The 26,912-nt window shown below is 45.9% G+C and overlaps 2 protein-coding genes across 10 annotated transcripts in view; one reads left to right on the top strand and one right to left on the bottom strand.

The window, feature by feature from the left end:
* Positions 1-2,813, top strand: part of RDH12 (retinol dehydrogenase 12) — a 13,451-nt gene extending 10,638 nt beyond the window's left edge. The window contains exon 7 of the mRNA XM_007121379.2: positions 1,990-2,813. Within this exon, the coding sequence (XP_007121441.1) occupies positions 1,990-2,092 (103 nt within the window). The 3' untranslated portion in view covers positions 2,093-2,813. The remainder of the gene's footprint in view (positions 1-1,989) is intronic.
* A 4,802-nt stretch (positions 2,814-7,615) lies between these two features.
* Positions 7,616-26,912, bottom strand: part of ZFYVE26 (zinc finger FYVE-type containing 26) — a 76,915-nt gene continuing 57,618 nt past the window's right edge. For 3 of the 9 annotated variants that reach the window (XM_055088556.1, XM_055088554.1, XM_055088552.1), the window contains 7 exons: positions 23,288-23,487; positions 22,360-22,501; positions 21,969-22,028; positions 20,604-20,786; positions 19,441-19,485; positions 16,896-16,950; positions 12,992-16,792 (listed from right to left, as the gene is read on the bottom strand). In XM_055088556.1, the coding sequence (XP_054944531.1) occupies positions 16,569-16,792; positions 16,896-16,950; positions 19,441-19,485; positions 20,604-20,786; positions 21,969-22,028; positions 22,360-22,501; positions 23,288-23,487 (909 nt within the window). In that variant the 3' untranslated portion in view covers positions 12,992-16,568. Of the gene's footprint in view, positions 8,292-12,990; positions 16,793-16,895; positions 16,951-19,440; positions 19,486-20,603; positions 20,787-21,968; positions 22,029-22,359; positions 22,502-23,287; positions 23,488-26,912 lie in introns of those variants that run through there. The other 6 variants (XM_055088548.1, XM_055088547.1, XM_028496048.2 and 3 more) reach the window with 4 other exon arrangements.

The following is a 26,912-nucleotide window of genomic DNA, read 5'->3' on the forward strand; positions in this document are numbered from 1 at the left end:
GTGTTGGGTCTCCCTTGCTGTGCGCGGGCTTTCTCTAGTTGCAGAGAGTGGGAGCTACTCTCCGTTGTGGCGCACAGGCTTCATTGCGGTGGCTTCTCTTGTTGCAGAGCACGGGCTCTAGGTGTGTGGGCTTCAGTAGCTGTGGCTCGCGGGCTCTAGAGCGCAAGCTCAGTAGTTGTAGTGCACGGGCTTAGTTGCTCCGCGGCAGGTGGGATCTTCCCGGATCAGGGCTCGAACCCGTGTGCCCTGCATTGGCAGGCGGATTCTTATCCACTGCGCCACCAGGGAAGCCCATGATCCCAGTTTTATATAAAAGAAAGAGAAAGACTTTATATCTATATATACACAAACAGAGCAAAAAAGAGAGTAAGGAAAGCAATTTAATAATAGGTTTTTTGGGCTTCGCTGGTGGCGCAGTGGTTAAGAATCTGCCTGCCAATGCAAGGGACACGGGTTCGAGCCCTGGTCCGGGAAGATCCCACTTGCCGCGGAGCAACTAAGCCCGTGCACTACAACTACTGAGCTTGCACTCTAGAGCCCGCGAGCCACAACTACTGAGCCCACATGCCACAACTACTGAAGCCTCCGTGCCTAGAGCCTGTGCTCCACGACAATGAGAAGCCCGCCCACTGCAGTGGAGAGTAGCCCCCACTCACTGCAACTAGAGAAAAGCCCATGTGCAGCAATGAAGACCCAACACAGCCCAAAATAAAAGCAAACAAACTAATTAATTAATTTTAAAAAAAGAAAAATAAACTTCTTTAAAAGACAAAATAATAGATTTTTCTTCTTTATCAGTACTACATTTTCCAAGTGCTCTACAGGACTTTTATAATTAGAGAAAAACTTCTATTTATTTATTTATTTATTTATTTATTTATTTATTTATTTAGGCTGTGTTGGATGTTCGTTGCTGTGCACTGGCTTTCTCTAGTCGCGGCGAGTGGGGGCTACTCTTCATTGCGGTGCGCAGGCTTCTCATTGCAGTGGCTTCCCCTGTTGCAGAGCACGGGCTCTAGGCGCACAGGCTTCAGTAGTTGTGGCATGTGGGCTCAGTAGTTGTGGCGCATGGGCTTAGTTGCTCCACGGTATGTGGGATCTTCCCGGACCAGGGCTGGAACCTGTGTCCCCTGCATTGGAAGGAGGATTCTTAACCACCGCGCCATCAGGGAAGTCCAAAACTTCTATTTAAAGAAAAACACCGTGAACACTGTGCTCTGCCCCAGCCCCCCTCACCTGCTCACCTCCAAGCAAAACAGGGGTGCTTAGTCAGGTTCACGGGGCACAAGGGGTCTGTGGATAGAATTTCAGGGGTCTTCGAACCTGGATGGAAAGATAATTTCATCTTTAGTTTCACTAACCTCCGTCTGAAATTTGCCATTTCCTTTGATTATGAATGTAGGAAGTGAACTGCAGTAGTAGTGATACCTGTGACTTTGTCCCCAAGGAAACTATAAATAATTTCATGTCACATTGCAATTGTTGCAGATACCTCAGGATGTCACTTCTGCTCGCCAATGCTTTGAAATCTGGTGGTGATTAGACCCAGTGCTAGCTCTTCTAATAGAACACATTACTATACCACACATTGTTTTAAAAATATTTTATACTATATATAAGATAGATAACCCTCAAGGACTTACTGTATAGCATGCGGAACTCTACTCAATATTCTGTGATAACCTATATGAGCAAAGAATCTAAAAAAGAATGAATATATGTATATGTATAACTGAATCACTTTGAGGTACACCTGAAACTAACACAACATTGAAAATCAACTACACTCCAATAAAACGAAAATTTTTTAAAAGTCACTACAAAAAAGAAAAGGAAATATTGTAAAACTGCATTTCAATACAGTTAGTTTCTTTTTATCTAATGTATTTTATTACACATTTAGAAATATATTCTGAGGAAGAGGACATAAACTTTTCCAGACTGTCCATTTTCACTCCTGGATGTTCACCCCCTTTCTATGCCCTCCAGTGACTGCAAGAAGACTTGGGTGTCTCCAAGGGCCCGGAATAACAAAACGGCTGAGCGCTTGTGGAACGTCAGCTGTGAGCTGCTGGGAATCCAGTGGGAGTAGAGCTGGTGGAATAGGCACAGCTGTATCAGGCCCAGCCCACGCCATAAGGAAAGGGGACCTAGGAGAAGGCCCACCCTGCAGGATTGTCCTGACTGGCTGCTGTTGCGAATCCTGCCCTGCTCTGATACTCCTGACTCTTCTAGAAATCTTCGCACACCCAACCCTCTCGTGAGGCTGGCTCATGGCACGAGATAGTCACACCTACAGAGTGTTCTTCTCCAAGACTTGCAGAGTCGGCCACCCTCTTGGGCCAGGAGGACTGGGCAGATGCCAGGCTGGGCACGAGGATGGCAGAAGAACCTGGGAAATTGGGTCAATTTCCTTGCTGAGACCAGCTAGCACGCTCAGCTGAGGTGACAGGAGAATCAATGTCACTTCTTTCCAGGGACTATAGACTCAAAAACTGTTGACTGATCTCTTTCCTCTTTGAAACATTAATCTGGAGTCTGGAGCAACTCAGGAAAATCTTGGCTCAACCTGGGTCGATTTCAGTTCCTTCCTCTGAGTATCCTGGAGCACCGATGTAAAGCTGGACCTTCCTGTTTTCTTTTTTCAGTACTTTTTAAAAAATTAAAAACAGATTTTTTCAGCTTTACTGACATAGAATTAACATATTGTGTAAGTTTGGACCGTCCCATTTTCAATGTAGATGGTTTCTTTTTCTAAAGAGTTCCCTTTTACCTCAATTTTTAGAGAAAATAAAGACTGCACATTCACCTTATTGCCTTATTTATTCTCTCAGGGTAGCAAGGGAGAAATGAAACCAAGTTGTTGTTTTGGCTTTGTTTTGTTTTAATATTTATTTATTTATTTGGCTGCACCGGGTCTTTGTTGCTGCGTGTGGGATCTTTGTTGTGGCGTGCAGGATCTTTAGTTGCAGCATGTGGGATCTAGTTCCCTCACTGGAGATCAAACCCAGGCCCCCTGCATTGGGGGCACAGAGTCTCAACCGCTGGACCACCAGGGAAGTCCCGAAACTAAGTTTAATGAGTACTATCTCACCCTACCCACCCACCCATAACCTTCTTATAATATCTCCTCTGGGTGCAGAATAAGATGGTTCAGTTGAGTATTTTCTCCAGTTTCTTCCAGCTCTCACATTTGATTATCTAAGAAGTGATAGGAGTGACTTAAATTATACAGATGCTGAGCTTCACTATAGATTAAGCCCAGAGGTAGTAGAGGACTTCATTTAATTTGATACACAGATGCAGAAAAACCAAGCTCTGATAAACCCTCTGCCTAAAATCATAGCTCTTTTCTCTTTTGGCCTCCCTGCTCTCCTCTGCTGTGGCCTTGGGTGACCTTTTTCTTGCCTTAAGTGCTGAAGTTCTCCAAGAAGAGCAGACAGACATGCCAAATCTTTTAGCCAATTGACCCAAGAAGTTATGTTATTGCTTCCAGTTTGAAAGCATCCAAAGGGCATGTGGTGACAAAAATTCCCTTTCCTTCCATAGCAAGTAGACTTAAAAAACAAACAAAAAACCATTTTACTATGGAAATTTTCAAATAGATGAAAGTAAAGCAAATAGTATCATGAAAAACCCCACATACCTACCTGTCACCCAGCTTCAACGTTGTTAACATTTTGTCAATCTTGTTTCATCTATTTCCCCCATGACATTTTTTGGGGGGTTGGGTAGATATTTTATTTTATTTTATTTTTAAAATTTGTTTATTTTATTTTTGGCTGCTTTGGGTCTTCATTGCTGCTCACGGGCTTTCTCTAGTTGCGGCGAGCAAGGGCTACTCTTTGCTGTGGTGCGCGGACTTATTGCGCGGCTTCCCTTGTTGCCGAGCACGGGCTCTAGGCGTGCGGGCTTCAGTAGATGTGGCACATGGGCTTAGTTGCTCCACGCCATGTGGGATCTTCCCGGACCAGGGCTGGAACCTGTGTCCCCTGCATTGGCTAGGCGGATTCTTAACCACTGCGCCACCAGGGAAGCCCAAATACAGTAATTTTAAACAAACGTTGCCAAAGGGGAAAGGGAAGGGGGAGGGACAAATTAGGAGTATGGAATTAACATATACAAACCACTATATATAAAATAGATAACAACAAGGATTTACTGTAGAGCACAGGGAACTATATTCAATATCTTGTAATAACCTATACTGGAAAAGAATCTGAAGCTGTACACCTGAACCTAACACAACATTTTATTTATTTATTTTTAAATTTTTAAATAAATTTATTTATTTAATTAATTTATTTTTGGCTGCTTTGGTTCTTCGTTGCTGTTTGCGGGCTTCTCATTGCGGTGGCTTCTCTTGTTGCGGAGGACGGGCTCTAGGCGTGCGGGCTTCAGTAGTTGTGACACACGGGCTCAGTAGTTGTGGCGCATGGGCTTAGTTGCTCCACGCCATGTGGGATCTTCCCGGACCAGGGCTCGAACCCGTGTCCCCTGCATTGGCAGGTGGATTCTTAACCACTGCGCCACCAGGGAAGCCCTAACACAGCATTTTAAATCAACTGTAGTTTAATAAATAAAATTAAAAAACAAAAACAAATATAGTCATTTTTATCAAATTGGACTCTTCTCTCTCTAGAACATCTTTTTCGGAGAACAGAATGCTAACAACATTCAAAAGATTGTTCTTTCAAATATATGGAACGCTTAGAGTGTGTGTGTTTGGAATCCTTTGGGATATTACATTTTATACTTTTTCGTTTGCCAGATTACTTGCTAGTATGATTGGCTTAATGAAGTTCATCCGATTCTTGACTTGTATCAAATATCTGAAGTCTGAAATTTGAAAAACCTCTTTGTATGTTTTCTAAGAGACTCAAAGAGCTTGGGGCCAATTGCTGGGGGCAGGGGGCTGACAACCTCAGTCTGGAGTACAGGGGCTGGGGAATGGCAGCTGAGCAGGGCCTAGGACTCAGGACCAAGAAAGAAGCTTGAATATAGAATCTTCAGAGTCTGTGGATGCTAGAAGGGGCCCATCTAACTTGGGGAGGCAGATAAAAGCAATGTGAGTAGGAATCTGACACCCAAGAGGGAAGGACAGCCTAATGGCCTTAGGAACTTTGTAAGATGATGGCTGACCTTAAGGTCATGGTGTTTGGTGGAGAAATACTTCCTCTTGAGTTTTAGGGCGGGGGTTGGGGAAGATGGCGTTCCCTGCGTTATCACCTAACCCTGGTCTCCGGAAAACACAGAAATTGCCCCAATTCTGCTTCCCTAGTCATAACTTCCATACTGTAGATCCCCTCATACTGTTGTCCCCTCTAGACAACCCTAGCTGTATTTTAAAATATATAAAATGCCTCGGGACTTCCCTGGTGGCACAGTGGTTGAGAATCCGCCTGCCAATGCAGGGGACACGGGTTCCAGCCCTGGTCCGGGAAGATCCCACATGCCGCAGAGCAACTAAGCCCGTGCACCACAACTACTGAGCCTGAGTGCCACAACTACTGAAGCCTGAGCACCTAGACCCTGAGCTCTGCAACAAGAGAATCCACCACAATGAGAAGCCCGCGCACCGCACTGAAGAGTAGACCCCGCTCACAGTAACTACAGAAACCCCGTGCGCAGCAATGTAGACCCAACAACGAAGCCCCAATGCAGCCAAAAATAAATAAATAAATAAATTTATTTAAAAAATATATATATATATATAAAATGCCAATGCTTAGGTCTTACCTCAGATTCATGTTTAATTATTCTGTTCTTGGGCAAAGTTTTGGAAAGTCCTGGGTGATTTTAATGTGCAGCTGGGGCTGTGAACTGCTGATCCAAGGCAATCATGGTGAGCACATTTCCCTTGCAAGAGATTGGTTATGGAAAAAGCATGTGCCTCAATCATGGGGTATGGAAGCTTCTGGGAGAGGGCTTCCTCATTGACTAAAAAGTGAGACACAGGAAGAAATTTTCTGTCTTCTTCTGTTGGACATGGTCATGGATGAATATGACATCTGAATCTACCACAATTATCTTGAGTCATGAGTGGAGCTGAGCTGGTCCAAAGACCAAACTCACATGCTGAAGATGGCAGAGGGAAAGATAGAAAGAACCTGGGTCACTGACGATAAAGCAGTGAGTCACCGAATTAGCCAAGACTGGATTGCCCTCCCTTAAGACTTGTTACATAACACGATAAATCATCCTTATTGTTGAAGTCTATGTCCTAACTGACAAAATAGTATTATGTTGAGCCATATAAAATTGCTGATATTCTACCATTTTTTAAACCTACTTTTTTCCATCGTCACTGCGGATCCAAGGCAGATGTCTTCCTGACCTACTTTCATCACCTTCAATTTCCTTATCTGTTTCATTATATTTTTCTCCACCCCAAAGATCTGTCATCTTTCATTAATTTCAGTATCCACAGTGATAACTGATCTAACATCCTAGTACAGAGTCTTAATAGCTCTGCTATTCATTCACAGGTATTCATCCAAATTTTAATCTATATGTACAATCTATTTTTTCTACATATGGATATATGATATCTCTTAGCCAAAACAATCAGCTGAGAAGATCAGAAAACATGATGTACAACTTGTTCTGATAGACGATAGATTAGCTGCTGTAACAAACAATGCTAAGTTTTAGTGGCTTAATGCAAAAAAGTTTATTTCTTGCTCTTGTCATAGTCCAATGGAGGGAGCGGAGTGGGAAGGTAGCTCTGCTTCACATGGCTTTCAGCTCAATAAAATCACTAATTACGTTGTTTTAATCACCCAATATTTTGTGTTCTAATGGCAGTAGTTATTTAACTAAAGGATTAAAAAATACAAAATATACTTGTATTCAAAGTATGTGCAATTTAAATATATTTTCATAAAGATGTAAATTAAAGAAATAAAAAAATTATTTTAAAATGTCTATTTTGGGCTTCCCTGGTGGCCCAGTGGTTGAAAGTCCGCCTGCCGAAGCAGGGGACACGGGTTCGTGCCCCGGTCCGGGAAGATCCCACATGCCGCGGAGCGGCTGGGCCCGTGAGCCATGGCCGCTGAGGCTGCATGTCCGGAGCCTGCTCTCTGCAACGGGAGAGGCCACAATAGTGAGAGGCCCGCGTACCGCAAAAAAAAATAATAATAAAATAAAATAAAATAAAATGTCTATTTTTCTTCTAAAATATTTAAATTATCTATCAAAATTAAAAGGCAAAATATAAAACATTATAGAGATGAGTATCAACATTTTAAATCAAAATTATTTAAATAAACTAATTTTTTGGTTTTTAAAAATTTAATTATTTCTATGAATTTTTATAAAAATAAAACTATTCGTGATTCTAGTGTTCAATGTCCCTTTTACCGCCAATGTAAACAATGGATATCATACTTCATGCATGTTTCCTCTACACCTACATGTCTATCAATTTAAAAGTAATATAAATTAATTATTTTGTAGCCTCCATTATACGTGTTGCAAACGCATACAGATCGAAATATGGAGAGACAAGAAAATAGACACTCAGCACCACTACGTGAAAATAATTCTCATTTTAATGCAAGTCTCCATTACGATCATGCTGAGAAAGAATTTGACAAATTAATTAATTGTATTTTCCCCAACTGCTTCCTCTCTTCAAATTCTCCCCGCACTCAGAAGCAGCAGCACAATCTACACACCTTGAGAGCATTTGGATGCCGTCAAGGTGTGTTCCCCTGGGGCTTAAACAGTGTTAGTCATGGGAGCCGATGTCCAGGGTCTCAGGTTGTATTATGTCAGAAGTGAGCACCAGAGCCTAAGTAAAAGAGATGTCCACATATTCTTAAATATATTGACTACTTTCTAGCACTAGTATTTGGAAGTTTCCTGCACGTCCACTCAGACTCAGTTCCCTGATCTCCTCAGCACTGACCTTTTCCTCCACCCCTCTTCGTCTCCCATTCCCAAGATAAGGACCACACCTGGGCACTTTGTCATCATGTGAACTTGCTGCTTCTCAGATATCTTAACTTCCAACATCCCACTCCAACCACAACCTTCTGCTCCCCCAGCTTTCTCTCTTGTCAATTTCCTGTGCCATTATCATCCCGTCTAGCAAAGGCTAGAAGAATCCAACTCTCTGATTTCTACCCGCCAAGAGTGCTGCTGGAGAAAATCACTCAACCTGGCAGACTGGAGCGACTATCAATCACTGGTCCTCAGTGTCAACTGGGCTTTCAGTGCTGCCTGATCACCTGTTCTTCCACAGTCAAGGATGGATCCAAGGAAGCTTATACAATTCATGGGATCATCTTTAAAAGAATAATACACAATTACAGTTACAAAATTAGGTACAAAATTGGACATTGATTTACAATGAAGAAACCCACCGCCCCCAACCAAAAGTAATTAGAGCTGTGGGAATTTAAGATCTTCTGAGATCTCTTTAGGTAATTTGACAGCAATGCTTGCATAAAAATGCCTTCAGAAAGCAACCTGGCTTCCCCTCCCCACCTAGAATACAACTTCCAGCAACTCCCTTAACTCACAGGGGCCCAAGTAAGCCTCAAAAACTTCATAGTGAAAATGCCTCTTACGTTACAATATGGAGAGGTTCACGTCCTCTCCATATTCTCAAGCCACTCCACCCAACAGCTCCCTTGAACTATTAACAGTTGATTTCTCCTCTGATTTCATGGAGAACTGGGAAGCCATCAGTCTTAACTCCCTCAACTTTCTGCTACCAAACCAGCAAACTTGTCTATATCCCACTCATATTTTCTTCCTTGCCCCTTTCCACAGTAGAAGAGGTGTCGCACCATCCATTGTTTAATCTTCATGTTGAGAATTTCTCTTAACATTTGTCTCCTTCTTTCATCAAAGATGAAGTTCATGTTTCTATTTGCTGCCCTCCTTGGCTCTTTGGGGGTGGTTTACAAGTAGAGCCATATGGAACCTAGAGATCCACACTTGCTCCCTTGGCTTCTGTGACCTGCATTCTTCTGGTTCTCCTCCTCCTTCTGGGACTTCTTTGCAGGTACTTCTTCCTCTACTTGCCCCTTAAATTGTAGATACCCTCATGCCACCATTAGATCATTCATTTATTAAAAAAAACCACACACTTTGTGCCAGGATTGTTGCAAGCATGGGCGGTAGGAAGTGAGCCAGAGAGATCCTGTTTTGGCCCTCACTACAAGGACACGTGGCAGAAATGCCCATGCTAGTCTGGGGTGGAGGGAAGAGATCTGAGAAGACGTCCTAAACCAAGTAGCATACGCTTAACAAGACTTGTTCACTAGCTGAAGAGAAGGTAAAAAGTGGTCCAGGCAGCAGGCTCAGAGGGGGCAAAGCATATATCACATCTGAGAAGCTGAAAGAAGGGAGTTGGGGGTGGAAGGTGAGAAATGAGAGGTAGGTAGGGATCCAGTAAGGAGGGGTCTTATGAGCCCTGGCGAGAATTTGGACTTTATGATTATTATTGTTATTATTATTATTTTTTGGCCGCACCACATGGCATGCAGTATCTTCCCTGACCAGGGATGGAACCCACGTCCCCTGTGTTAGGAGCTTGGAGTCTTAACCACTGAACTGCCAAGGAAGTTCGAATTTGGACTTTATTCTGAGGGCTACAGGAAGTCTCAACTACTACCCAAACTTGGTAACATCTCTGCTTCTACTTTTCCCCCTGAATAACCTGGGCTCCATTCTGCAGCCAAAGTGACCTTAAAATTTGTCACGTTATGTCACTCTCTTGCTTAGAACATTTTGATGTCCTTCTATTATCCAATGGGTTAAATCCCAAACACCTTAACAAGCTTACGAGACCCCACATAACCTGGTCACAGCACGCTGACCAGGCTCCAGCCTGCTGCGATTTCTTTGATTTCTCTCAGTTAGATACTCTGTTGTCTCTGGACCCCTTTCTCCCGCTACTTGTATCCTGAGCATGACGTCTGCTGGGAAGCCTTCATTGGCCTCCCTCCAGTCTGTATTCAGTACTCCTCCCATGAGCTCTCATTTACACCCTGGACATCCTCTCAATATTTAATATATGAGACAATAGCAAGTGACTGGGCATCTGCTATGACTCTGTAAACTCCAGCTTACAGCTCACAATATATCCTTAATATTTGTTGAATAAATAAGTGAACAAAAAATAAAATAGGGGATGTAGTCAATGTCTTCTACTATCACTTCTAGCTCTAAAAAATACATAGTTCTTTGTAGGTGCTGTCTGATGCAGGTGACTTAGGAACAGTTCAATAATTTACTTTGAAAAGGATAGTGGGAGTCAAATTTCTATTCATTGAGTTCCTGTTTCCATTAAATTGGAGTAACTGCTATACTGGATTTTTTCCCTCAGCTCAAAGGTTCTTAAAATATCAACACAGAAATGAAAAGTATCTTCTCAGCTTTTCTTTAAATATGTTCAATCTTGCCCATTTTCCCTACAAGCAAAGAATGTTTTTCTCTCTAAGGAAATGACTTCTGTACTGGTAGTTTCCTTAAATGAACTATTTCCATTAGTTCAATCCAATTAAAAAATTCAGCTAAAGTTTACTGACAGCCCATCATGTGCCAGGCTCAGTCCTGGGGATATAAATAAGGCATTTGAACTTATAGTCATTTGACCAGCTTACAGTCTGGAAAAAGACTCTTGAACAGATAACTTAAAAATGTTTCACTTTCTCAACTTTCTGGTTCAGGACATGCTATATTCTTTACAGTTTAATTCAAAAATCTTTATTTACTGGTAAATAATGTGCAAGTAATTTGTGGGTGAACTCAAAGGTGAGCAAGAGATGATCCTTGCCTTCGAGGAGCTTATGGTCTATGAGGTAACAAAAGGACAAGTAAAAAAATGACGGTCAGGAAGGCAGAATAGGGGAGTTTTAAGAGACACAGAAGGGTTAAAGGAGTAAGAGTCCACATCCACGGGGCGGGAGCAGAAAAGGAAGCGGGGAACCAGAAAACAAAAATGTTCTCAGTAGAAGTGCCATTTGAAAAGGGCCCTGAAGTACTGATAGAATTGATGTAGGTGCCTTATGTAAATGGAATCATATATTATTTATCCTTTTTTTTTTTTTTTTTTTTTGCGGTACGCGGGCCTCTCACTGTTGTGGCCTCTCCTGTTGCAGAGCACAGGCTCCGGACGCGCAGGCTCCGCGGCACGTGGGATCTTCCCGGACCGGGGCACGAACCCACGTCCCCTGCATTGGCAGGCGGACTCTCAACCACTGCGCCACCAGGGAAACCCTATTTGTCCTTTTGTATCTGGCTTATTTCACTTCGCATAATGAAAAGACAATTCTTATGTAATCAAATGTATTGCTCATGAGTTTTTAAAATACACTGTAACAGGGCTTCCCTGGTGGCACAGTGGTTAAGAATCCGCCTGCCAACGAAGGGGACACGGGTTCCAGCCCTGGTCTGGGAAGATCCCACATGCCGCGGAGCAACTACGCCCATGCGCCACAACTACCGAGCCTGAGCTCTAGAGCCTTCAAGCCACAACAACTGAAGCCCGTGCGCCTAGAGCCCATGCTCCACAAGAAAAGTCACTGCAGTGAGAAGCCCGCACACCGCAACGAAGAGTAGCTCCTGCTCGCTGCAACTAGAGAAAGCCCGCGCGCAGCAACGAAGACCAAATGCAGCCAAAAAAATTAATTAATTAATAAAAATAAATAAATAAAATACACTGTAACAGAAATAAAAGGACCATCAAAACCTAGAAAAACATGTTTGCAACATATATAACAAACAAAGGTCAAATGCATTACGGTGGTTACCAGGGGCTGGGGGCAGTGGGGGGACGGATAGAGAGTTAGTGCTTAATGGGTACAGAATTTCAGTTTGGGAAGATGTAAAAGTTCTGGAGAGGGACAGTGGTGATGGCTGCACAACAATGTGAATGTATTTAATGCCACTGAACTGTACACTTAAAAATGGTTAAAATGGTAAATTTTTTCTTGTTGTTGTTATGGGCATTTTAACCACAATAATGACAATTAAATGTTTCAAGGATCCTTGGGTTTGTATCTGCTTAGGAAGACTTCCCATGCCTGAAGATGATAGAGTTGTTTATTCTTCTAGAAGTATTGTTTGTTAATATGGAGTTGGTAGGAGAACCAACTTTTGCATAGGTGTTTGAGGTGAAGAAAAGAGGCTTCTGCAACAGTCAGGGGAGAAAGCGACAAGGACCTGAAGTAAGGTGATGCAGTGGAAGGGCCAGTGTCTTCCGACTGGGAAAGTAGGATGAAAGGATTTGGCTTTCAACTGGATATATGCATGGGAGGTACTTGAACGTTTGTTGATTGAGAAGGGAACAGAAAAGTCAATACAGAGAACCCCTGAGGTTTTTAATCCAGGCAGCATGCACAATAGTAATAATAACATTAATTGATTGATACTAATATTCACTGACACAGGAAGATTAGGTTTGTGGATGGAATAGGATGTGTTCCGTTTTGGACATGCTACTATTTTTAGAGGCAGGCAGGTCAGCCATCTGGGTGAGTTTCAGAAAGCAATCAAAAGGTGGATCTGCTGTGGAAAAAAGTTAAGGGGGAGAAATTTGACTTGGAACTCAGCCAATCAAGATGATTGCTGAAGCTATGGGATTGTATGGGAGAGTATAAGAGTGTCAAGAGAGAATGGACTAGACCTTGAAGAATTTTAGCCTTTCAGTGGGACGAAGAGGAAGTACAGCCAGAGCAGCAAATAATTTGTAGAAAAGGTACTTGAGAGGGGCTTGACGAAAGGGTTTTAACAACAGAAGACTGGAGGGTTGAGGTAGCGGAGGTGGTTAAAGAGTTCCAAGCAGAAATAAGAATGTGAAGAAATAGGGAGCAGGAAAGCACTCCACCAAAGAAGTCCTTCAGTAAACCAGATGAAAAAATTTGTTGTAGAACCGGAGGTTTCAAGGATGGGTTAGTCAACATTATTACTGTGGAAGAAAGGATGATGACCAAGAACAGGCCATTTCCCTCAGGGTAACTATGACTATTTGTGTGTGTGTGTGTGTGTGTGTGTGTTTTGCGGTACGCGGGTCTCTCACTGTTCGGAGCACAGGCTCCGGACGCGCAGGCTCAGCGGCCATGGCTCACGGGCCCAGCCGCTCCGCGGCACGTGGGATCCTCCCGGACCGGGGCACGAACCTGTGTCCCCTGCATCAGCAGGCGGACTCTCAACCACTGCGCCACCAGGGAAGCCCTAACTATGACTATTGATATTTGGTTGCTTGAGTATGAAAAGTCTGACAGCATTTGATCTACTTCACTTAAGCTCCAGCCAAAGATATCTGGTAAATTTGGAATGTCTCAGGTTTCTAAACATAGTCAGTGCCCCCTATCCTAGGTTTAGGTTGGGTGTTCCAATTTCCTTTGTTGTGACGCATCTTTGTGCCAGATCCCAAACAGGTGGTTTTCAGGTCTACTTTCATCATTACTTTTTGTTTGTTGTGTTTGTTTTTGAAGTTTTGTTTATTTTTTTAAATGAGAAATTGGATGAGATCATGTTTCTGGGGAAAGGTGATAATGGCAGCAATGCTACTGTCCATGGTTCAAGTATCATACTGCACATGCATGCTGTCAGAGGGTGGCAAGAAAACTATCTAAGCCCAACTTGAGTTCTACTTTCCCCAAAGACCCTACACCTGGTTTCAGAGTCACAGTTTGGTTGCTATTAAAAAGATACGTAGAATTAACAGCTTGAAAAAAAAACTTCAGAGTTCCATTTTTCATTCTCAGCCTGGCAAAGATTACAAAGTTTGATAACTGTGGGAAAGCAGGCACTGTCCTACAGTGCTGGTGGGAGAGTGAATTGCCATGACCTCTTTGGAAGGCAACTGACAATATTTACCAAATACACATATCCTCTGACCCAGGGTATTCGAGACAAGACGATTCCCTGCAGCATAATCTGTTGTGGCAAAGATGGCAACAACCTAAAATGTCCATCAACAGAGACTGGTTAGATAATTATGGTGTATCTTCACCACGAAATACTTAAGGCATTACTGCTTCTTTATGCATAAAATAGCTCTGGAACTATACGTTAGAAACTGGTCACCCTGGTGGCCTCTGGGAGGGGACTGGGCTAAGGGGATAGGGATGGGAGGAACTTTTCATTTGCCTTCTATACCTGATGAATGTATAACCTACCTCCACCTACCACTCTGAATGAAGCAAAACAGTTTCCTGGTGGCAGAGAGTACACTAATAGTTTTTAACATATTAGGAATCTTGAGATAAATCCTAACCAGGGTCCTGAGTTATGATGGGAATCATTTAGAGAAGTTACTCGCCTTTTCTCTCCACACAGAACACAAGGCATGAAGGAAGGGAAGGATAAGAGCAAGAGAGCACAAAGGAGCCATGAAGCCAAGAACTTGTAGGACAGACACTTTATTAAAACTTGCTTGTAGTAAAACATTCAACCCTTTGACGTGTCCATTAGCTTGTTATTTTGTTTTTTTGCTGGAGACCACAGCCTGATGCCCAAAAGCCTTTAGCCTCATCTTATGTCAGTCTAGCCAATGGTTGCCTATTTTATAGTTCAACTAGTTGAGAAGAGAGTCAGGAAAATCTGGTCTTAGCGTCCCAAATTAAGGGCTGTAAGATTTGCAACCCATTTATATAAAGTGCTTATGTTCAGTGCAAAAAGGGCAGACTCAGAAGGGCAAGCAGATGCCAGGAAATGATGTTTTCTGGGAGACAGATGCATTCTATGACTCAAAGCCACTTGTCATACTTCCCCATAAAGGGGTCTAGTATTTTCTTTTCAGTCTCTCCCCTCTCTAAGAGGACCAAAACTTTGAATCTGACAGATGCTCTTACAGTTGTTTATTTTACTATTAAAAAAACCTGGTTCAGAGGGAAATCCACAGGGTTTCTAAGCACCAGAGATAGTGACTTTGGCTTCTAGCTCCCGTTTCTCTCAGCAGCAAACGTGAGATCAACAGGCTGAGCTCTGGCTGGTGGGAGGCTCGCAGCTGCGGAGCTTTCCTCACACCCCTCATTTGCAAATCCAAGTCACAGACTATGGCAGACCTTTTCCAAAACGCTGTCACATCTCTGGTGGGAAGACAGGCCAATGCTTATTAAAGGAGCACTTTACCTAGTTGCCCAACTGGACATGACCTATTTCACCATCCCCTTGTTTAATTCTTCTTTTTTTAAAAATAAATTTATTTATTTATGGCTGAGTTGGGTCTTTGTTGCTGTGCATGCGTTTTCTCTAATTGCGGCGAGCGGGGGCTACTCTTCGTCGCGGTGCACGGGCATTGCAGTGGCTTCTCTTGTTACAGAGCATGGGCTCTAGGCATGCAGGCTTCAGTAGTTGTGGCTCGCGGGCTCTAGAGCGCAGGCTCAGTAGTTGTGGCACACGGGCTTAGCTGCTCCGTGGCATGTGGGATCTTCCTGGACCAGGGCTCGAACCTGTGTTCCCTGCATTGGCAGGCGGATTCTTAACCACTGAGCCACCAGGGAAGCCCCCCTTGTTTAATTCTTGTCCACTGGCCCAACTTCAAAGTGAACCCGTGACTCCCTTTGTTAAGACAAAGAAGTGCACGGCCTTCTCGATGACCTTGGGTCTCTGCATGTCCATCCTTCTGTTCCGAAGAGATTGAAGAGAAGCAGGAGGGAAGAGGAAGTGATTTCCTAACCAATTTAAGGGGCACATATAGGACTGTAACTCAAACAGGCAAAGTCTAGCCATTCAGTTCCAGTTCCAAACAGTCTTGGCTACTGTTTCTCTCCCCAGACTCTCAAAGAGGAAGCTACTTTCTCTCACTTTGCAGCAGGGATATTGACAAAAGCCCGTTCTTTGCTTGTAAAGAACCCTCCTGTAATCCTGTTTGGAGAGGTTCCCTTTTCTCTCCCCGTGGATAAACGTGACGGCACCCCTCCTGCCCATGTATAGGGCTCCAGACCCCATCACGTGTCCAGGTAGCCACAGCTTTCAGATGCCAGCACCTGAGGACCTTTCTGTTCAGACCACCTTCCAAAGATTCATGGTAACTCCTGCGCTTGTGAGAGGAGAGACATTCAGAATGGTTTTATACCACAGAAAGCACCTGCCCTAAAGCCATCTCTGAATTTGGGGAAGGGAAGGAGGGAAAAAGAGGAAATCCTTTTGATGCAGCTCTATAATTCTGTTAAAACCCTTCTAGTCACGAGGAGCTACTGGAACGTCTCCACACAGAGGGAACTGTGTACAAACAGGATGAACCCGGGTTAAGAACCAAAAACGCGGGGAAGGTTTTCAGACAGGCAGAAGTCTAAAGTAAAGTGCCTCTTTGCAGTGGGGGGAGAGTTTCATTTGTTCAGAAATGCTTGGGCGTAAACATGAGCGCAAAGAGCGTGCACACACACACTCACTCTGAGGTAGAAAGAACTGGCCATCTCCAGACAAACACAGACTCCACAATTTTACAGAAACATGGCACTTGCGTGAAAGGTCCTGTCTTTGCCCAGGATGGCAAGTCGGGTCCAATTCCAGCTCTTTCCCACCTGGGGCGGAGCCAGGGAAGTCCCGTCCCACAGGAGGAAAGAGCTGGAAGCATGCCCATCACTCCCCTCCCACAGTTGTCAGGCCCCACAGCCCAGGGTCACTTCCTGGAGCCCGAGCCATGGGCACCCCGGCTGTGGCTTGTCAGAAGCCACTGGGAGCAGATGTCTTGCACTACTGCGTCCCCGCTGCTCTTGGCGGCCTGCTGCACCTGCTGGACGAGGACCGCGGCCCGTGAGTGTTCTTGCTTCACGGCGATCAAGTAGGCAGAACGCAGCTTGCAACACGTCAGGTAGGCCTGAACCTGCCAGTTGGGTGTAAGAAACAGTGGGAAGGAAACCGTCACTGACAAGTCACCGACAGGCACACAGAGAGCTCAAGCAGATGAGATACCACTTCTCACCTACCAATCAATAATTGGGTTCTCGGGCTTCCCTGGTGGTGCAGTGGTGGAGAATCTGCCTGCCGATGCAGGGGACACGGGTTCGAGCCCTGGTCTAGGAAGATCCCACATGCCGCGGAGCAACTGGGCCCGTGAGCCACAACTACTGAGCCTGTGCATCTGGGGCCTGTGCTCCACAACAAGAGAGGCCACGACGGTGAGGGGCCCGCGCGCCGCGATGAAGAGTGGCCCCCGCTCGCCGCAACTAGAGAAAGCCCTCGCACAGAAACGAAGACCCAACACAGCCATAAATAAATAAATTAATTAATTAAAAAAAAAAGATACTCTGTCAAAACAGATTAGAGGTTATTAGAAAAAAAAATAATTGGGTTCTTGCCTTTTATTACATTACGGCCACTCTTTAAATATTACACTGTGTTATTTTATAGTGTAAGAAGTTATTACAAATAAGCTAAGAGTTTCAAAAAGAAGAAGGTAGGCAGGCAGAGTCTGGCCTCTAACCACTCCCTCCAAGGCCCTCCTCACTCTCCTGGGCTCTCCAGCTTCCTCCTGGCCTCACTGCCGACAAACTGTGGTTTTGTACTTATTTGGCTGATGATTTGATTGATGACTGCCTCCTTGGCTAGGATGGCAGGAACAGTGTTTGCTTTTTCTAACCATTCCTGGTGCCTAGCACAGGGTCTGGCATGCAGGTGTTCAATGAATATGCATGAAGTGAATGAGTGAATGAATGAGCCATCAAACCTGCCCCCTACAATGGGCACACAGAGCCCCTTTCTCTATTTTCTGTTTCTGACCTGCTGAATTAAAAATCTTTTAACAGGAAATTCTGGGAAGAAAACGCACACAATTAGAAAAACTCTAAATAAGGCATGACCCCAGGTTGATCTGACTTGCAGTGTGGCACAGAGGCAGCTCAGTTTCCTACATTCAGGACACCCTCCAGCTCAGGAATGCCCAGCTGGGTGGAGACGAGAGCCCCTGCCTTCTCTGGCCACGACCTCACCAGCACCTCCCTGTAGCCAGGGTTCCAGGCCCGCGAACAGCAAGGCCCAGGTGAGTTGCCTCAGAGCTCCCGCTAGCAGCTGCCTTTCTGCCGTGACAGTCCTTCTGGTGGTTGGAAGGGACTCTTCTCTCTTGATGTTTCAATGCTCCATCTTCTTTTTTTACCTTGGTCACTAAAGTCTTCCTTTCCTAAGCTCAATTATAGATAATCGCCTACAGCTAGAAGACATGCTCTGACATGTCTGAGCTCACTGAAGTGATCAAGTTCTGCAGTATGGTTATCTACCTGCTGCCCTAGGACATTCGCTTCACCCAGGCTCTCAGCTCCGCTTGGCACCAGTGTACGTTAAACAGAATATCACAAGTTGGCAGGCAAAATTCCTACCTAGACGAGGAGGGCATTTTTCCAGAAAGTCTGGAATAGAAACTGAAAGAAGCTGTTTTTTGGCAAGATCCTGTGACCTGAGATCACGTAAGTGTGTTAGAACAGCTGCTGCCAGAAAAAACCTGAAAAAGTAATAACGACGGTATAGCTTTCAGTGTCCATCTTTCCCAGGCACAAAGTCTCTGTCCTACAGAGCAGATCACTGAAGGCTTGGAAAAGAACCATAGTCGGAGAATCAAGAAACCTGGGTGTCTGGCCTGGCTGTCGGGTTCTCATTTTGATTCTAGAAAAGTAATTTTCCACATTTCAGGCTGTCAGAATTCCATCCTTTCCACAGGATCTCATCAGGACGTTGCAGAATTAAGTGAAGAAATGTTAAGAACAGGTTCTCCCTAACCTCAAACGAAAAATGCCCTGCAAATTCAGTCCAGGGATTAGAAATACCGCCATGGGGAGCAGCAATGCGGTTGCATAAGAAGCTGTTTGCCTAACATTAGTTTTCTTCACAAGGGACTCAGCTGCCAGATCATTCTGCTACTAGTGGCCAGGGCAGGCTGGCTTGGTTTTCTCCTGCCTCTCTTGGCCTGTGGGCCTTCCTCCAGATGGCAGGTGGATTGAACCTGCGGTGAGCCACAAACAGGAGCAGCTGGCACCCTTCACAAAGGTTAACCGATTTCCTACTCAACAGGAAGAGCTTGCAGGCCCCAGGGGCAAGGCCTGTTCTGGAGACCGAGGCACCAACAGACATTGTTGGTCAAAGGGTTGGGTGGGTTTTTTCCTTACTGTAGAGGGTACACTTGTTCCTCCAGGATAAAGAGATGGCGGCTCACTCATTCAGTGAGTCAATCTGAAGATGAAAGTGAGAATTTCCTAGGGCTCTGAGAGAAAACCTCCATAGGAAATGGAGAGTTGAGAGAAGCCTAGGACATGTGTGTCTTGGGGGATAAAGAAATGGGAGGGCAAAGGCTCATGTGGGCAGGTTTCTCATGTTCCCCACCTATTCCTTCCCTCTACGCCCCTATCTGGGTCTCAGCCCCACCTCTGATAACAAAGAGGCCAAGATACAGGTTGAATGGTAGCGAGCAGAGGATAAAGGTGAAAAGGCAAGTCCAAAGTGCTGTTCCCGAGCACTACTGGGTGTGGAGACAGTTCCACTCACCTTGCTGTCATCACTGTGCATCGCCTGGATCAGGCCCTCCAGCTCCTGTGCAGAACAGAGACACAGTAGTCATGAGATGGAGGGGTCCGCAGCGTGGGAGCTGGGACCCAACCCAGCCTCAGCCCAGCCGTTCTGACTCAGGGTGGGGATGCCTGCCTGACCCTTCTCTACAAACTCATCTCCTGGGAATTCCCTGGCGGTCCAAAGGTTAGGACCCCATGCTTTCACTGCTGAGGGCCCGGGTTCAATAGCTGGTCGGGGAACTAAGATCCCACAAGCTGCGTGGCACAGCCAAAAAACCCACAAAAACCATACTCAACTCCTGCTATAAAAGCAACAGAGGAAAGCTAATGATAACACTAAGCCTGGGAATCTGAGAAGCAACAGCAAACAAGAGGCCTGTCCTTGGCCTTCAAGAGAGGATGCGGGGCTTCCCTGGTGGTGCAGTGGTTAAGAATCTGCCTACCAATGCAGGGAACACGGGTTCGAGCCCTGGTCTGCGAAGATCCCACATGCTGCAGAGCAACTAAGCCTGTGCACCACAACTATTGAGCCTACACTCTACAGCCTGCGAGCCACAACTACTGAAGCCCGCACACCTAGAGCCCGTGCTCCGTAACAAGAGAAGCCACTGTAATGAGAAGCCTGCGCACTGCAAAGAAGAGTAGCCCCCCCACCGGCACAACCAGAGGAAAGCCCACGTGCAGCAACGAAGACCCAACGCAGCCAAAAATAAAATAAATAAAATAAAATTAATTTATTAAAAAAAAAAGAAAGGATGTGGCTTTGTTCACCCCACTAGGAAGCCATCGGGGGACAGTTTTGCAGGCAACATGCTTCAAAGGCCACCTGCAGGCCCACGATGACCTCCTCTACAATCACAGGGGGAAATTCAACTCTGTCGGTCCGCAGACACTTCCGGGTGCCAACAGCATCAGACAATGGGATGCTGAGGGACGGCCTCTGGATATAGTGGTTATCATCACGAATTTTCTTTCCAGGGAAGGGTTGATTAGTGAGGCCATCATTACAGAGGGGTCAGAAAGACAGAGGGATCTTGTAGAGTTTCAGGTACAGCAAGTATGGGGAAGAGAAAAATAAAGAGGGGGATGTGAAGACACTGAAATAGATAGAGGAGCTGAGAGGTCTGGGGGTGAGCGCACCTGGGGTGGAATTCTCTTGAACGCTCCCAAGCAGTTGAGGAGGATGGTGTCCCCGTCACTTTTGGCCGCCATGCCTGACTCGCTGACACATTTGAGCAGCTGTCGGATCTCACTGTACTTCTCCCTCTCCACCAACTGCCGGGCGGCTTTGCAGTAGGTTGCGGCAGCGTCCAGCTGGAAGTCCTAGAACAGAACATGGGGTGATGGGTGTAGGAAGGCAGGGACACCAATGGCGGGAAGCAAGGTGACATTTACAGAGCTCCCACTGGGCTTGGGGTAGACAAGACTGTAGTCCCAATAGAGAACATACATAAACAAACAAACAATCATCAAAAAGTTCTTCTTTTGGAGTTCGGCAGACATTTAGGAAGCATCCATAAAAATCGTAACTTTGATATCTACACTGGTACATCTCACTTGCTGCCGTGTCACTTTCTGAAAATATTCTAATCAAATGCCCAAGACCAGTTCATTCTCTCTCGTTAGAGAGAGAATGAACTGGTCTTGGGCATTTGATTAGAATATTTTTTAGAATACTTTTCTTTTTTTAAAAATAAATTTCCATTTTCTCTTGGAAAATGGATGTCGGGGGCTGATATTGGCTGCCCTGGACACTTGGTGCTCTGTTAAGAGATGCCTTGGTGTTAGCAGACAGACCCATTCACCAAAAGACTGATTTGCTAGAAACTACCAGATAAACATTTTGTTGCCTTGGGGTCTTTGTCCAACATGGAAAATGGGTGGGAAGAAAGAAATCTGTCAGATTGTTTGCTGTCTTTGATCCTTTAGATGCACACTGCATGAAGACCGTGTCTGCCTGGAGGGTGATGGGCCTCAGCGTGCCTGTGTGTCACTGTGTGGTGGGGAGTGGTCTGGCTTTTCATGGTTTGGGCGCCCTGCTCCATCCTCTGCTCCAGTGCCACAGCTGTACCCGTGTCCTCGTATCACAAGCAACAGAAAATGTATGCCTCGAGCCGGCTCCTGGGCCGAAGGATGGAGGGGCGGCTCTTGCTGCCAGCGGCCCCTCCCCCTGAATAGGACCCCCGCACCGCAGCCCCTCTGCCACCTCCTCCAGCCACACTCCCCTGCAATGAGGACAGCTGTGTGGAACTCTCCTAGACCTCGTTTCGGGTAGTTATTTGATAGCTTTCGATGAACTCGTCATTGGTTGCTTGGCTTCTGGCAAAGTGGCCTACGGTCTTGAATTTGACCCACTTCTGTAACAGCCCTCTTGTTGATTTCATCATTGACGTACGTGTAAATCTGCTTTCCTTGGGATAAAAATTTTCTGAAGAATGATCTCTCACAGAACTGTGGTCATGTGCTTATCGCCCTCGGTATAATCCTGAGTAATCTGAGTCATACCTGCAGAACACGGAATGCAATTCCAAAACCATCTTCTACATTTTTCCCTCCTAGCATGACCTGAAAATGAGAGGGAAACATGCTTAAAGAAGCAAGAATTACTGGAGCAGCCCCTCAATCAAGAACGAGGCCCTCATTCATTCATTTATTCAACAAATATTTGTGGAGACTCTACTGAGTGCAGGCACTAGCGATACAAGAGTAATCAAAACAGATTCGCTCTCCAGCCTTCTGGGGCTCTCATTCCATCGGGGAGGCAGCCATCAAAAGAATGACTGAAATAATGACACCTAGACGATTTCAAGTGTGATAGGCACTCTGAAAGAAAACAGCCTGCCGGAGGTCTAACACATCGTGCATACCTGCCGGAGGTCTAACACATCGTGCATACCTTGCAGGCAACATCCATTTTCATGTGGTTGTTTCCAAACAGGGTTGGCAGAGGCAAGGGGTTGATCTGAGAGGTCCCAGCACTTTCGCAGCGATGTAAGAACCTGGTCACTTCCATCTGCAGCTGAAGTGTGTTCATGTGCCTACGGTGACAGGAGATGCACAGTCTGGCCTCAGGAGGGGCCTCAGGAGTAACTAGGGCCAGGTGACTGAGAAATCATAATAGGATGGCAACGGAAAAGGCAGAAGAAAGGATGTGGAGGGAAAAGAGGTCCAAAATACCCTCTGAGCAGTTACGACAAGACGAAAACGGCTGATGAGTGTTTATGGAGCACGGTGGGCTACTAACAACAACAGCGGTTGAGAGAGACATGAACCCTGCCCTCCAGAGTTCAGAGGCTAGAGGAGAGGTGGATAACAAACAGACACATCAAGTATCTAGCGATTGGAACTGTGAAGGAATAAACGGTAGCGGTGGAGCATTTACTTCAGATGTTGTGTTCTCAGCAACAAGGGTGAGAGAAGGGAAGGACTTGGGGTGCTGAAGAACCCCGCGGAGGCCAGGGTGCCTGACGTGCCACAAGAAAGGAGAGAGTAGCATGAGGTAAGATGGAGATGCAGGCAGGGGCCAGATCACCCAGGACCTCTTTTGCCTCTTGTAAAGGGTAGGGGCTTAGCCTGACTGTCACATGCCATCCCAGTCCCCGACCCTCCCCTACTTTCTTCTTCTCCTACAAGCTCCTCTGGAGGCTTCCCAGGCTTGTACCGGACACTGTCATCCAGGAATGATTCCCGTTAGGTGTGTGCGTGTATGTGTATGTGTTTGTTTCCCAAGAGGTCAGAGATGGACAAGAACGGCTGCATCACCGACAGACCCTCAGTTCCAGCCTTTCTGCCCCACTCCAACTGTTCCCTGAACCCCAAGTTACCTTGACACATCAGCTGCCGTCATCTTCTTTCGGAAGAAGGTGGTTTTCTTCCTTCCAGTACGGCGGGAGGTTTCTTGGAGGTAGATCTTCAGGTGGTCCTTGGCCTTAAGCAGCCAAGAGAGCTTCTCTCCCAGCTCCGTATATGTCTTTGCTTTGTGACTGAAGAACCGAATACAGGTCATGGCGGCCCGGATGTGGTCCTGGAAGAGGAAAATGAATGTTCCGGTCAAAGGAGATCTGGAGGGTGGGGGTATGAGGAGAACTCTGATCTGATTTCCCCCCGTGAAGCCTGGCTGCCAGCACCCTTTCCCTCAGAGGCCCAAGAGGTCCGAAAGTGAACTGACTGGCTGGGACCTTAGGTAGGACGTTATTCCACCACAAAAGAGATCTTTTTTTTTTTTTTTTTTTTGGTATGCGGGCCTCCCTCTGTTTGGCCTCTCCCGTTGCGGAGCAAAGGGTCCGGGACGCGCGGCTCAGCGGCCAGGCTCCGGACGCGCAGGCCCAGCGGCCATGGCTCACGGGCCCAGCCGCTCCGCGGCATGTGGGATTCTCCCAGACCGGGGCGCGAACCCGGTTCCCCTGCATCGGCAGGCGGACACGCAACCACTGCGCCACCAGGGGAGCCCAAAAGAGATCTTTAAAAAGGAGACTTCTGATTCTCCATTTGACTTGCCTTCACTTTTACTTTGGTGTTGAATAAGCCAATTTCTCTGCGATTTAGTGTTGGCCACCCTCAGACAGATTGGAAGAAACACGGTCCCTCTCCTTTCATGCATCTTCTCTAAAAACACTTACTTCTCCTTCATTCCTTATGAATTCTGCATTCATGCCCCATGTTTATCTTGAAACTACCATATCCCTCTTTTTTATCTTTACATTTCCTGAATTCTGAAGAATGCTATTACTGACAAGATTAAAGTCTGCCTCTTCAGGATGAGAATGGAAATCCTGATATTATGTAAGAATGCTAGACAGTAACATGGATTTGCTGTAGGCTTAGTCAAGGAGCAAGGCCAGGAACAAAAAAGACAGTCTTGTTCCCTCATCCTGCACAGTCTCCCCACGTGACAGGCCAACAGGGACAGAGGTAGAAGGCAGGATGGGGCTGCCGTTACCTTCATAAACTGCTGTAGCTCATACAGAATGTGGTAGTAGTTCTTCTTCTGTAAATGTTGGCAGGAGGCAATCAGGTACTTTCCCCAGCTTTCCAAGGTTGGATCAATGGATTCTAGCAAGTTTTCTAAAACGTGTAGCTTCCCACTTTTATAGCTTGGCTGGAAAATGCCTTCTATGAAGATTTCTGGGGGACTCTCCTGGAGCAGGGCAAAGCAAAAAGTCAGAAGTCTTGAGCCTGGTTCTGGCACTGTCTGGGACCCATTCTGAGTTTCCTTCCACTCACAGCCCTTCAGCATCCTCCCACAGCGGCGTGTCTTATCTTTTTGCACATCACAGATAGAACCCTTTGAGGATCCCGCTCGGGTGACTGCTCCCCTTCTCTCCTTCCCTGTACAGAAAAGCTCCATGACAGAGTTATCTGCACTCCCTGTCTCCAGTTCCTCTCCCGTGACTGTCTCCTGAACTCACTCACATTTAGCTTTTGCACCTACAACTCCATTGCAACTGCCGCTTAGGTCACCAATGACCTCTGTGTAGTTAAATCTAAAATTCTTAGTCCTTGTTTTCCACCTGCTCTGTCAACAGCTTTTGACATAGCTGATGGCTTCCTCCTTGAAAAATTTTCTTTATTTGGCCCCCAGGATACCACCCCCACCAGGTTTTCTTTCTACTTCTCTGGCTACGCCTTCTCAGTCTCCTTTGCTGATTCCTCCTAATCTCTCCAGGGCTTAGGAGGGAGCTGTTCTCTTCTCTTTTTTTGGCTGTGTTGGGTTTTTTGGCTGCACGTGGGCTTTCTCTCCAGTTGAGGCGAGTGGGGTCTACTCTTCGACGGGTGCGCGGGCTTCTCATTGCGGTGGCATCTCTTATTGTGGAGCACGGGCTCTAGGCGCACGGGCTTCAGTAGTTGCAGCACCCGGGCTCAGTACCAGTGCCTCGCATGGGATTAGTTGCTCCGTGGCATGTGGGATCTTCCCGGACCAGGGATTGAACCCGTGTCCCCTGCATGGGCAGGTGGATTCTTAACCCCCGTGCCACCAGAGAAGTCCCTGTTCTCTTTTCTTTACTCACTCTTTTGATTTCATAAGTCTTAGGGCTTTAAATTTATCTATCTGCGGATTATGTCTAAATCTCTATTCCCAGCCTGTTTATTCTTTCTGAACTCCAGAATTTTATACCTAACTTATACCCAACTGCTGACGCAAAAAGTCCTCTTTGGTATCTAGAGAACAATACATATTGATATAAAACTGCACTCCTGATCGTTTCTCCCCAATCTGCTCTTTCTGCAGTCTTCCCCTTCTCAGATGGCAATTTTGTTCTTCTATTTGTTCAGGCCAAAAACCTTAGCCATCTTTCTCTTACAACACAACATAAAAGTCATTAGCAAATTCTATTGGCTCCACCTCAAAATACATACAGAATCTGTAGGTAGCTGACCACTTCTCACCACCTCCATGTACCATCCTGTTCCAAGTCATCATCACCACTTGCCCGGATGATTGCAATGGCCTCCTCCCTGGTCTACCATCTTCCACTCCTGCCTCTTTTTTGATTAATGCCGACCAATCAACCTGAGTGATTCGGTTAAAACATAAGTCAGATCATGTTACTTCTCTGCTCAAAATCTTCCAATGGTTTTCCTTCTCACTCAGCACAAAGCCCAAGTCCTCATAATGTCTACAAGGCTCTATATGATCTAGGCCCTGTTAGCTTTCTGACCTTATCGGCTACCACCCTTTACCCAGCTTACTCTGCTCAAGCTGCCCTGGCCTTTGCCCTTGCTACTCCCTCCACGTGGACCGGGCTTCCTCCACAATCTGCACAGTTCATTCCCCACCTACTTTAGGCCTTTGCACAGATGTCATCTGTCCCGGGCACCCTGTCTAAAATTACACAATCGGCAGGCGGACTCTCAACCACTGCGCCACCAGGGAAGCCCAGAGCAACCATTTTTGTCTGCCTTTTTTTTTCTTCACTTTTGTGAAGAATAGTCCTTGGCTATTTAATAACTATTTCTTGGATGAATGAATAAGTGATAAATATCATAGACCAACTCATCAGGAAACTGCAAACACATACTAATCTGCTCACTTCTGAAGTTCATCTGTGGTTCAGAGACTGTGAGTCATAAACCCCCATTCCACAGTCATAGAAAAGAAAACCATTTGGCCATTCAACCCCTTAAGAACTTCCATTTTGGGACCTCCCTGGTGGCACAGTGGTTAAGAATCCACCTGCCAATGCAGGGGACACGGGTTCAAGCCCTGGTCCAGGAAGATCCCACATGCTGCAGAGTAACTAAGCCTGTATGCCACAACTACTGAGCCTGCGCTCTAGAGCCCGCGAGCCACAACTACTGAAGACCTCATGCCTAGAGCCTATGCTCCGCAACAAGAGAAGCCACCGCAATGAGAAGCCCGCTCGCTGCAACGAAGAGTAGCCCCCGCTCGCCGCAACTAGAGAAAGCCCGCGCACAGCAACGAAGACCCAATGCAGCCAAAAATAAATA

This window comes from Physeter macrocephalus, chromosome 11, assembly GCF_002837175.3.
Source record: "Physeter macrocephalus isolate SW-GA chromosome 11, ASM283717v5, whole genome shotgun sequence".
NCBI classification, from domain to species: domain Eukaryota; kingdom Metazoa; phylum Chordata; class Mammalia; order Artiodactyla; family Physeteridae; genus Physeter; species Physeter macrocephalus.